The 13,527-nt window shown below is 30.7% G+C and overlaps 1 protein-coding gene across 1 annotated transcript; it reads right to left on the bottom strand.

The window, feature by feature from the left end:
- Positions 1–7,034: 7,034 nt before the first annotated feature.
- LOC140448467 (all trans-polyprenyl-diphosphate synthase PDSS2-like) lies at positions 7,035–11,580 on the bottom strand. The gene is made up of 5 exons (XM_072541544.1): positions 10,899–11,580; positions 10,726–10,838; positions 7,825–8,095; positions 7,602–7,773; positions 7,035–7,467 (listed from the first exon to the last, which is right to left on the bottom strand). Exons 1-5 carry the CDS (start codon positions 11,147–11,149, stop codon positions 7,087–7,089), a joined length of 1,188 nt encoding a protein of 395 aa, XP_072397645.1. The 5' UTR covers positions 11,150–11,580; the 3' UTR covers positions 7,035–7,086.
- Positions 11,581–13,527: the final 1,947 nt, after the last annotated feature.

The following is a 13,527-nucleotide window of genomic DNA, read 5'->3' on the forward strand; positions in this document are numbered from 1 at the left end:
AAAGAAAAATAATTAAAAACTGGGATCTAGTAGATAGAAACAAATTAGAGCAATATAAAGAGATATACAAAGACCTATTAAAAGAACAACTTACTTAAAAATTAGACAGTGATGACAAAGATATAGATGAAATAGACAACATACTTACAGCAACGATGATTACATCAGGAAAAGAAATAGCAAAAAGGATCTAAAAAAGAACAACTATATATCAACAGAAACAAAGAAGCTTATGGATAAAAGAAGGAAGCTATAGAATATGTAGAAATCAATAAAACAATAAGCAGAATGATAAGAGAAAATAAGAGAAAAGAACAAGAAATAAAAATAGAAAAAGAAATACAAAACAACAAAAATATGAAATGCTTAAGACCGAAATTAGGTAAGTATGAAATAAACAAAATAAAAGATGAAAACGGACTAGAAACAAACATTAAAGATGACATTATAAATATTATCCACCATTTCTACTCAGAACTATATAAAACAAAAAAGGAACCACCAGAAACAATTAAAAACCAACTTAAGGCTAAAGTAAAAAATGTCAACTCAGAGCTACAGCCAGAAATAAGCAAATCAGAAATAAAGAAAGCATTGAAAGAAATGAAAAACAACAAATCGCCTGGAAAAGATGCAATAACTGCAGATATGCTGAAATATGGTGGAAAAGTGGTAATTAACACTCTACATTCCCTTTTTAACAAGATGTAGAAAGAAAACAGAATCCCGAACAACTGGAAGGAATCCGTAACCATTATCCTACACAAGAAAGGGGATAAAGCAGATATAAAAAACTACCGTCCCATAACACTCCTCAATGTAATGTATAAACTCCCAACAAAAATTTTAACCAATAGATTGACGACAAAATTCGATGGATACCCAACAAGCTGGTTTTAGAAAGGGATTCAGCAAAAGTGACCATTTACTAAGTATGAAAATACTTATAGAACGAGCAAATGAATACCATATTCCTCTATATATAGCGTTCATAGATTTCGAAAAGGCTTTCGACAGTGTCGAACATTGGGCAGTGAAAAGTTCTTTGATTAACAGCAGAATTGACCACAGATATACCGAACTAATAGCCAATATATATAAGGAAGCCAAAACAACAATTAAAGTATATGAATAAACAAAATCAATACAAATAAATAGAGGCGTGAGACACAATATCACCGAAACTTTTCAATCAGGCCCTGGAAGATATTTTTAAAAGATTGGAATGGGAAGAAAAAGGTATAAAAATTTGTGGACAACGCTTGAACCATCTAATATACGCTGATGACATCGCATTGATAACAGATAAATGAGAAGAATTATTTGAAATGATGAAAGAACTGGACGTAGAAGCTGGAAAGATAGGCCTTATTATGAATTACAGCAAGACCAAAATTATAACAAATACAGATGAAAACATCACAATGAGGATCGGACAAGATGAAGTAGAACAAGTTCAGGATTATATATATCTGGGTCAAACTATAAAACGTAACAAAGAAAACCAAACAGCAGAGATAAAAAGACGAGTTAGACTGGCATGGGCGGCATTTGGCAAACTAAGCTACATTCTTAAAAACAAAAGATATCCACAGCATCTTAAGACTAAAGTATACAATCAATGCGTACTCCCTGTTCTAACTTATGGTTCTCAAACGTGGACATTTACAAAGGCAAACATGGACATAACCATAAAAACCCAAAGAGCAATGGAAAGACAAATGTTGCACATACGACTAATGGATAAAAAGAGAAACGAGTGGATAAGAGAGAAAACAAAAGTGAGGGATGTTAGACAAGAAGTTGCAAAATTGAAATGGAGATTTGCCGGGCACAATATAAGACAAAAAGAAGACCGATGGAACAAAATTCTTATAAGTTGGAGACCGTGGGAATATAAACGAAGCAGAGGAAGGCCCCAAATGAGATGGGCAGATGATATCAAGAAGCACGTGGGCTCTAGGTGGATGACTATACCGACAGACAGAGAAAAATGGAAAAGGATTGGGAAGGCCTATGTCCAAAGATGGATCGAAAAAGGCTAATTAGATAGAGATAGATTCTCCCCGTGTGATCTTAGTATTTCCGTTGATTGAATAGTATAGGGTATCCAATATTTTAATTAACGGTATGTCAGAGTTTTACTAATTTTTATATATATTTGCAAAATGAAGAAGAAAGTTCAGTACAGGCAGTTAAACAGCTGATCTGTCAATTTAGAAGTAAGAGCAAGTACCAACTTGCTGAAAAGCATACCATACACAAAAGGGATAATAAAATGTACTGCACAAACTATAGCGATATAAGCTATATATCTATTAATTATTAGGATATACAATATTTTTTCTAATACACCTGGAACGATTGAGTGAATAATCAATTATTGACTATTAGGCAGTTAATTAGAAATGTTGGGAATACAAAAAAAAAAAGATTAAACTAGTTATTTATAGATTTTAAACAAACACTGATATAATCATAAGAATAAAACTATGAAATACCATGGCAGAACTAGGCTAATTTAACAAGGAGTAATCTACAAGTAAAGTATCTTACTGTCGACTTATTTTCAAATGTACTGCAAAGAGCTTTAAAAAATGTGAACGAATTATTAACAGCTGTTTTGAAAACTAAATATTATGAGACGAATTGGGGATATTATATTACACAAACTAAACCGCTTGCCTACAAAAAATATTAGGAAAATATGATACGACGCGAAAGACTAATGACTTTACAGCTAATTGCCACATAAGTATCAATGTAACTATAGCTCGCAAAATGGGTTCAATTACATTGCAATTTTTAAATTTTTCGTGATAAAATGAAGTGATTGATTGTTGTTTTGAAAAGGTAAGTTGTTTTTTATTTTTGTATTCCTATCATCTGATATTGTAATATCAACAACATTTTTCATAATATATTCTGAAATGCGCTTTCTCTTACTGATAACAAAAGTTTTATTAACTTCTCGTTAATATAATTATGTAGGAATTTAGATTTTTATCTTGTTCTTACTATAGTGCTAAAGCACAAATGTAGTCATAGTCTACCGTATTTTTTCATAGTGGTCATAGTTTTTAATTGTAGTATAGCTTATGTGTTTATAATAACTAGCGCATAGAAAATAATAAAAATTTTTACCCTGTGCTTTATGTTTATTATCCTTTATTTTATTGGAACATCTAGAAGTATAGCAATACATTTTAATTGTTGAACAAAAGAGAAAATAAAAACACTTTTTGTGGTGTGCCACTTAACCATACACAAAATTGTACACAAATAATGAAATGGTAGTAAAAGTTTCCGATATGGCCGCCAGACGGCAGAGGCACCGCCGCGCTCTATGTCTATACTATGAGATGTTTTTCATACAGTATTCGGATCAGATTTTTTCAAAACATCAAATTACATCTTCTTTTTGCCTTTCTTTATTTAAGCTAACCGCTACTGTTTTTTTCTTCAGCGTTTCTTCTTAATCTACATTAATGTTATTATATTTACAATTCTTTCTGGAACAAGCTATAATTTTTCTCAAATAACCATTTTGTGTGGTTTAGTCGCCTTAAGGTTTAGCATGCTTTGTCAGATGCTCTTTAAAGTCCCTTTTAATATTAATATCGTTTGAGAAATTTTTCCCAGATACTTATATTTCGTTTTGATTTTCAATCTTCTTTTAATGTTAGTTTAAATGGTCCAGTAGTGTGTTCGTACAGTTCAGTTATAAGCAAAATTAGGTGTTGCTGTACACCTAATTCTTTTAGTATCAGTCATAAGTGTATCCATTTGACTCTGTCGAACGCTTTACGATAATCTATAAAACAAATCCATAGTGGGATATTGAATTCCCTACACTTTTATACTTTTTTTTGGACTATTATAATAATAGCTTTAAAATTAAATGTTTAGTGAAAATCTCTACGCGACTTTAATGCATTAAATATTTTAATTAAAAATCGACATATCTATTGAAATTAGGCAGTAAAAAAGTATGTTATTAAAGATTGATTTATAAATTATTGTAGTTTAAATTCAACTACGCTATAAAACAAACATTGCATGTCATAAACTGCAGTAATCCAAAAATTACAAAGATCTCCCTGTTGTTTGAGTTTTCTTTAATTATATTAATAGGGTAACAAGCATTATAATCCTACCGAAGGGGCTTCTACTTTCATAAACTGTTACACGATTACTCTATCCGATGTACGTACATTTATGAACTAAATGTTTTAGTGACAATGCCTTTTAATAAAAAATACTAATTAATAAAAATGGAAACTTAACTTTTCCACGTTTATAATAGACACTTTCTTATGTTTAAAAATATATAAAACAAGTAATATAAATTACCGCCTTGTTTATTAAAACTAAAAAGTAAAATAAACTTATGTGTCGGTTAACAATTTATATTTAACTACATTAGCCAAATAATCCTGAAACTCCCCCATGACTAAATTGATGGATATTTAAATAAATTTCAAGTTCCAAAATGTACCAGCTGTAAAATCTGAAAATCTACTACTAATACAATTATTGGCAACATCTCAGGAGATTAGAAGTGTACGCGAAATGGTAAATACGGATCCCACAAATGATTTATCCTGTTGTGGAGTCCACTTAATCCTACATGTTGGTCGGAGTCTACATAAAGCGCTACTTAGATAATAATATACACGGTGTATATTCTACTGGAGTTAGTATGATACCGTTTTAGAACGGAGCTCAGATTAACCGCTAGATGTATATATATATATATATATATATATATATATATATATATATATATATATATATATATATGTATGTGTGTGTTATATAACTCTGTTGTACGATGTCTATAACTCTGTTGCTTGTTTAATAAGTGCAAACGAAACATTTTTACATATTATGTCAAAATTTGCAATGGCGGTTTGCATAAAAGTAGACACTTCCTCTGCCAAACTAACCTAAAATGAATATAAAAAATAGAAGAGACATGGAAACCATAGTAATAAGTTTTGACTGAAAGAAAAACAAAATTAAATAATATAATGTCAAATGTTAAGTAATTCTGCTAATTTTATAATACAATTCTCACAGGGGTGTTGAAAATACAATTTCATTGCCTAATGTAGTTTTTTGTTTTAATTTTTAGTATGTTTTGAGAGAGTTAAAGAAACTCGAAAGCTTAGCAACAAAGCATAGAAACACATGTACGAAAGCCAGCCACATGTGAAATTATGACATTCTACAACAGATAGAAAACAATTGAAAAAATTAGTGTGGTTTGACCTTTAAAAGAACTTAAACTAACATCCAAATGAAGCCATCGGTCAAATTAAAAAAATCACCAACAAATAAAATAAATGAACAATAGTACTCTTTTATAGTTTTTCTTGGGTTTTTGTTCTCGTTTAGTTAGTTAAGTTTTAATGTTAAGTTATCGTAGAGTTCTTATAATATCTAAAAAAAACCTACAAATTTTTTTTGTAAGTATGAACCCTCTTTACCCTGTTATGTATTATATATTATATATATATATATATATATATATATATATATATATATATATATATATATATATATATATATATATATATATATTTAAAACAGTTTTTTGGATTTTTGAAGATGGCGCACCATACGGAAAAATCTGAAAAAAATAAAAAGATATAGTTTCTGATCAAATACACAAAATGAAAAAAAAAAAAAATTCAGTAAGCTCCAACAAAGTTACTTATATGCTTTTTTCGAATAAAAAAAATTCGGTTATATGTTATGCACTTAACCTATGGGTATATAAAAAATAGACAAATTTTGTAAAAGCCTTAAACACGCGTGTGAATTTGTTAAAATTTATAAAATGATTGGATACTACCTAAAAAAAAATAATAAGAACGATAAATTGATGTTTTTGGGGGGTGGGAAGTGGCGGACTAAAATTGCCTTAAGCCTTATTTTTTAATCACATAGAATGTAAAAACATGAAAAAATTAAATTCTGATGGTGAGGTCATTTTACTCATCTTAGTCCTTCGATATCTGTATCTTAGGTTTTAGACCATGCACAACTGTTTAAAGAACAACTTTTTTTCATAAAAGTAATAATTAAAAAGATTCCTATATGCTGCTGACTTAATTGGACACACTGTATATATATATATATATATATATATATATATATATATATATATATATATATATATATATATATATAATTAGTTTTTCTTGGGATTAGGTTCAATAAATTATATTGGATGTGGAACTAGATTTTATTTTCCATAAAAATCAACGTTTCATCAGAAAACCCTTACCTTTGTCAATATTTTAAAATAGAGATTAAGAACAAACAGTAATTGTAAAATATGTATATATATATATATATATATATATATATATATAGATATATATATATATATATATATATATATATATATATATATATATATATATATATATATATATATATATATATATATATATATATATATATATATATATATATATATATATATATATATATATATATATATATATATATATAACTTACCAAAACGTAAAAACCGACACTGGCATTAATGAAGTGACAAATAAAAGTCGATACCTGATATCTCATGGTTTACTGTCATTAGTGTGTAATTATTTTTATATGGGCGTATCATGTTTTCGAAAAAGGTAAAGTGGAGAGAGGTTATGACTTTAAGAGCTTTTTATGACAGTAAACCATGAGATATCAGATATCAACTTTTATTTGTCACTTCATTAATGTCAGTGTCCGTTTTTACGTTTTGATAATATATATATATATATATATATATATATATATATATATATATATATATATATATATATATATATATATATATGTATATATATTACAATAACTGTTTGTTCTTAATCTTTTTCATTTTAGAATCTTGACAAAGGCAAGGGTTTCCTGCCGAAACGTTGATTTTTATGGAAAATAAAATCTAGTTCCACATCCAATATAATTTATTGAACCTAAACCCAAGAAAAACTAATTTTATATTAAATATAGTACTGTTCAAGAAAACTCAAAACTATAATATATATATTAAAAAAACGGCTTGTAAACATGACTTTTTTACATTGCTTCTAATATTTTAACCAGAGCATTCTTGGCATTATTATCAGAAAATTCATTTAGTGCTGCCTTTCCATTAACAACAAATTCTGCCTGTAATTCTAAAGCTTTTGTTGTTCCTTTACTTCTTGAAACAACATTTCTTATTCTGTCATAGTTAATATTATCATTGTCAACCTCTTTCATGAGATCAACATATAAATCTGGGCACTCTTGAAGATGGTACATCAATGGAGCATTGATTAAGCTGAACGGTCCAGTTTGGCTGGTGCTTATTTGTAAAATGTCTTTTTTAATTTGTAGTGCTAGTGCTATATTTCTTCCAAATATATATGCAGACTTCTTTAGAGTTTCTGAGTGGTCCGCTAACATTAGGGCTGCCTAAAATATTAATATTTTACTTGTTTCAATTTAAAAATAAAGGCATTACACATGAGAAATAAAATGAGACGACTTGGCAAAATCACTTAAATATATTTCCCAAACTGTACCATCATTAAACAACATTATCTTACCTGACAACATTTTCCTAACAAACTAGCACCATCCAACAAATGCCTCAAAGTCCATTCTGCTTTTGCATTCCCCAAAACTTCAGACAATTGTAGGAGATCCTGTTCGTACTCATGTGGAACTAAAATTTCTTTTTGTTCAGAGAGTGGTGAAGCAGGAACAGGTCTATTTTGTCTAGAATAAAAACAATGATTTACTGATATTTTTGTTGGTTTATCAATTTACTTGTCTCTGGGTTCTATAAAAGTAGCTTCCACCAAATCTCTAAGAGCAGTAGATATAAGTTCATTGACAGGATGACATTTCAAGGCTGCTAGTTCACGAAAACTATTACTAAGGAGGTAGTCACCTGTTAGGAGTGACAGCTTATTACCAAAGTGAAGATCTTCTTGAAATTCATCTTCTGTTGTTATATTTAGAACACTTTTGTGGATGATGTTACTTGTGCGGACCATTTCAGTTATCTCAGCAAGAACTCTTTGGGTATGAAGAATACCTACAAGAAGATTAACAATACATTAATATTATTGTTATGTAGTATTTTTTCAATTGGAATAAAAAAACTTGGTTCAACATTGTGAACTTTTAAATATAAGTAAACGAAAATACTCATCAACATGATCAATTTTTTATGCACCATTCTGAATAACATTATAATCTGTTCACTGAAAGAACAATGAGTAACTTATTTTTAATATCAGTAAGCAATATCTCTTTATGCCCTGCTTTTCTGATATCATTTCACTGCACCATCTTACATTGTTTTAATTCTCTTGATTCATCTATTTTTTTTTGACAATGGAGCCTATCTTTGTTGTTAGCAACGTGTTTCTAATGTACCAAGGAGCCTCAACGATATTTCTTAGTACCTTGTTCTGGAAACGTTAAAATTATCTGTAACTTTTGCTGGCACAACCCCATAATTGTATGCCATACTAGGCTTGAGGATCAGATAATAGAGCAGCATCTAGAATCACGTCCAAGGAACTAATACATTTTTGGAAGCATAGCTTTCTTATCGCGGGCTACGGATAGTATGCATTGATCAGTGAAATAGATCGCGTAGAGGTGTAACAAAATGAAAACAAATGAAATCGAAACGAATTCAATCAAATTGAATGATATCGAATGGAATCGAAGCAAATCGAATGGAATCTAATCGTATCGAATGCTGTCAAATCGAATGGAATCGAATCGTATCGAATGGATTTGAATCGATAAGTATCGAATCGCATAGAATGGAATCAAATCGAATGGAATATGATCGAATTGAATCGAATGGAATCTAATATAATCGAACCAGATCGAATCTTACCGAATGCTGTCTAATGAAATCAAATTGAATCGAACTGAAACGAATTGAATGGAATAAAATTAATTAAAATTAAATTAAAAACCATCGCTTCGTGTATAGACGATAAGAAATCTGTACCTCCCCTCTTCGGTCACTCCCGGCGTACCCCATCCCGTTTTTTACATCTGATTCTAAAGATATTAACCCTTCAAATTTTTAGGAGAGAAAAACCTTTCTTTCTAAGCACCGAGATGATTCTTTGAAACAGTGTACTATTTTAAATAGTTTAGGAATCTTCTTGTGCCGTGTTATCCAGGACATCTCTGTAATTATTTTATTTCTTTTTTTTTTGTAGTTAGTTCTCCCAATCTTTATCAAATAAACAAATCCTTATCCACAACTCAGCTCTGCAACCAAAACACGAGTAGTTGTTCGCAAATGTTTCAATTCATTTGCTTATCCTATCTCCAAGCCCAGAAATTGTTAATTCCTCCCTTTCAACCCTCTATAAGCAAATTAATAATTGTTACATAGTGGCACCACACTTCTTTATTCGTTATGCACCATATTCAGCCACATAAGACAATGTGTGGAGGGTATATTCCTGAAATACCTGAAAGCAAATATGCTTATCTGTCCACTTGTCGGTTTTTTAACACACTTCAAAGGATATGAATAAAGTCAGATGCATAGGAGTGTATGTATTGACTGCCCAACTTTGCTCACACCAGTGGTTGTCTCACTGTTTATCTTAACCCAACTTTATTGTAATTTTCGTTATTATTAAACCATTAATTCAACAAATTTGTATGTTAACATATAAAAATCGTACTTATTACACTTTGTGGTGTACCTACTATGAAATGGAGTGAGCAAATAAAAAGGTAATGAGATTTCTGGATTTTACCAGTTGCAGCTTTGCATTGTATTTACACAAGTATTGGTAAACTGCATTTTTGAAAAAAAAAAAAAAATAAGTTGCACCCACTGTCAATACATCCATGTCTATTTTGGTTCTGCCAAACATGCATGAGGCAAATACTTGGCATGTTTGTCCCACCGGTACAAGTGTGGAGTAGGTGTATTTGTTGTTCTCTGATGAATAACAAATATTTGGGCTAACAAATACAGCGAAGCCACATAACAAATAACACATAGCAAAGTGTGGTGCCGCCATAAGGAACTACAAGTATTACAATGAAAACATGATGAATTTAACACAAAAGAAAATAATGAAGTTACTGCAATAAACAAAAGTAATGTACCCTTAATGTTGAGGAAGAATGAAGGTTATGCACTATCCTTAGAAGATGTATCCTTAGAAGAAGAAACAAATGTTTGAAATAGTACAATGATTCAAATATTGGACAATTAGATGTTGGATCACCCAGAATTTATATTTGTCCTCTCGAATCAGATGTAGAATTGAACAGACAACAAACACATTTCAAAAATGCAGGCCTCTATTATCCAATAACTCATTGAATTATATTATGTATGGTCTGTACTTTTGTATAGATGTGAAACTTGTTACTTTGAATGCTGTTATCATGAATAAATTCAAGGTGTTTGTAGAGACATTCTGTAAGGACATTGCACTCTAAGAAGAAACTTAGCTTTGATAAAAAGTAAAGTTTGTGTAACATTCTGAATAAGGTCTAGTGTTAGGAGATCAGGTGGCACAAGCACCTTTAACATGACTTAACGACTACTTACATAGCCGGAACAGCTTTATGTGCCCTCTGACAGACAGTGGTGGGTTAAATTAGAAATTGAAAAATTTGTCAGTGTCAGACCTGATTAACCGCGTTAATATAATAAAACAATCTCACCTGCATTTATATCACAATCAAGTTGGGACAATTTTGTCCTCAGTCCACCAGCTTTTGATATTAACAAAACAATTAGTCCCCAGGATGGAACTTCTTTATTTAAAAGTAATTCCCTATAACAACCTATTGTAAGAAAAACGAGATTTAAAAAAATATTCAATTATTTTTTATACCTTGCAGTGTGTACCAAGGGGTGTTTTGTTCCAATTAGCTTCTTCAAATGTACGGCAATATTGGCAACTTCATCATTAAGTAGCCATCGCAAATTTAAAAAGGAGGTAGGATAACCTACAATTTTTTCAGCTTCAATAACAGCTCTGTCTCTATGTTCTATTGATTTAGTGGTTAGTTTTTGTGAACATACTACTAAAACTGGTTGTTTTTGACATATTCTAAATAATTTTTTCAGAGATGTGAAATTCATTTTTAAGTAAAAAAAAACACATGACACACATTGACTACACTTTATACATGAAATAAATTAATTTGGCTTCTTAATTATGTTTAAGTTTAGCTGCAAATTGGTTTTTGTAAAAATGAGATTATATGATTATAAATATTCAGATTTAAAGGTTAGGGATTACTTCTTCTTCTTCTTCCTTTATTGGGTATTGGGTAATATCCCAGCCCAGGGGATAATTTGCCCAGCTAATTCAGGGGGATATTCTCAACTTGCTCTAGACTCTAGACAATCGAATATACCCATATAACACTAAATTATGGACGATTTTCACATTTGGTCCCATTGAAGATAGCTATAATTGAGCTGTCAATTAAAGTTCATAGAACGAAATGTTGGTTCTTGACTGTGTTGCCATGTTTTTTTAATAAATCGGGAAATAGCATGTGATTTATAATTAATAAAAATCCAATAGAACGTTAAAGACAGTTTTACATTATGCTATTTTCATGCTAGGCAAGAGCCATGCAAGACAGATCATGGAACTGCGCATGCCCACGGGCTATTTCCATGCAATTCCTGTGCTAGACGAAAAATTAGAACATGTTCTATTTTTCATGCTATTTTCTTGCAATTTATCGTTAAAATTCATGTTGCCAACATAACAATTTATAATAGATTATAGAATAAAACATAACCTTATCTCTATCTTTAGCGTATATCATAAATTGCCTACACACAATGGGAATAAATTGGGATATAGCTGATTCTGATACTCTAAAATTGTACATTAGAGATCGAAACGTTTCACCAGTTGCCAGATACCTTAAAGTTATAATTAATTTGGTCCTTGATGGAATGCACTGGCGAAAATTGGTATCTCTTTTCTGAATTAAGGGATTAATTTTTTCCAGGAGCTTAAGGAAAGTGGACTCGTTCATTCGAAGAAAGTTTTTAAAACTTTGAAGGTCTCTAGCATCCAAGAACTCTTGGAGTAACTTCAAATTTTCCAGTCCTGCATTCAATCAAGGTTTGACCCAGCATTTTCTAGGTTTTCTTTTTTTATTATTTTTCATGATTGTTGCTACAACAGCAATATTCAACAATAACAACGTTTTCTTTTCTTTGGTTGATATCCTTCACCCTTTTAATAACCATAAATAGTGTATATTTATTTATTATATTATTTATTTTAGTACTTAATTATATTTATTTAAAATAAAATAACCTCAAATTGATAAATATTTTCTCTGTTGGCAACAATGAAAGTGGGATCTAAAATTGCACAGAAATATCTCTGATGTAAAAAGGTCAAAAGAGATGTGCCATGCAAGATGGACTTGCATAGCATGAGACCTGCATAGCCTAGATGTAAAGCTGCCTTAACAAACTAACAGTAAAAAAGAAATTCTTTCAAAAAATAATAAGAATAGTATTCAGGTACTTTCCACAGATATCTGGTGACCATCTGTAACAATCTGTCAACTAGTGGTTTGAGGATTGCCAAATCTATTAGCTTATGATCAAACGCAAATGCCAAAAAAATGTTGTAATAATAACTGCAATTTATATGAGAAGAAACGAGTATTTAGTCGTTCGTGTTGTATATAAAAAAATAAAAAAATTGCATAATTCATATAATAATATAAAAAAAATGTGTTTTTGAAAGCTTCTCTATTTGTAATTGAAGCCTACAACATATACATTATAAAGACATGACAACACAGTCAAACGTCAAAAATTTGTTTTGTGAATTTAATTCACAGCTCCTTTGTAGCTATCTTCAATGGGACCAAATGTGAAAATCGTCCCTAAATTATTTTATATTTGAATGGACACTGTGTTCAAACTTCTATAGGGCAAAACAGTTAAGTAGACTTCTTACATCACATGATTTTATCATATGACTTTGGGTTCTTCTTCTTCTTTTGTTTCTATGGCTTTAACGTCATGGTGATACGCCAGCTCAATTTGCTGGTGACCCCGATAAAGTCTGGCTCTAAGGCCCATATTTATAGTCGGTACTCAAGTATCGGTCGATGCTTGAGGCCGATCTTGAGTCGTTTTTGTGTTTTATAAACGGATCTCGAGCACGAACTCGAGCTTGAGTACATAAAAATGACAGCTCGTGCTCAAGCATCGGATCGACACTTAACATCTACTAACGTTGGGATCGACCCACGGTTCGTAGACTTATTACGGTTGGCTCTTCCGCCTAACCAATGAACATTAAGCCCGAAACTGTACTCTCGTGACGTAATTCTTCCCTTTCAATCAATCAACACTGCAATCGACCTGCCCTCTACATTCAGTTTCAATCGCGAATAAATGGGTTTTGTATTCTTGTGTACTCTGGTGACGTAACTCAAGCATCCCCACCCCAGTCGGAAGAGGCAACCCGG

The sequence above is a fragment of the Diabrotica undecimpunctata genome, chromosome 8 (genome assembly GCF_040954645.1).
Source record: "Diabrotica undecimpunctata isolate CICGRU chromosome 8, icDiaUnde3, whole genome shotgun sequence".
NCBI lineage: Eukaryota > Metazoa > Arthropoda > Insecta > Coleoptera > Chrysomelidae > Diabrotica > Diabrotica undecimpunctata.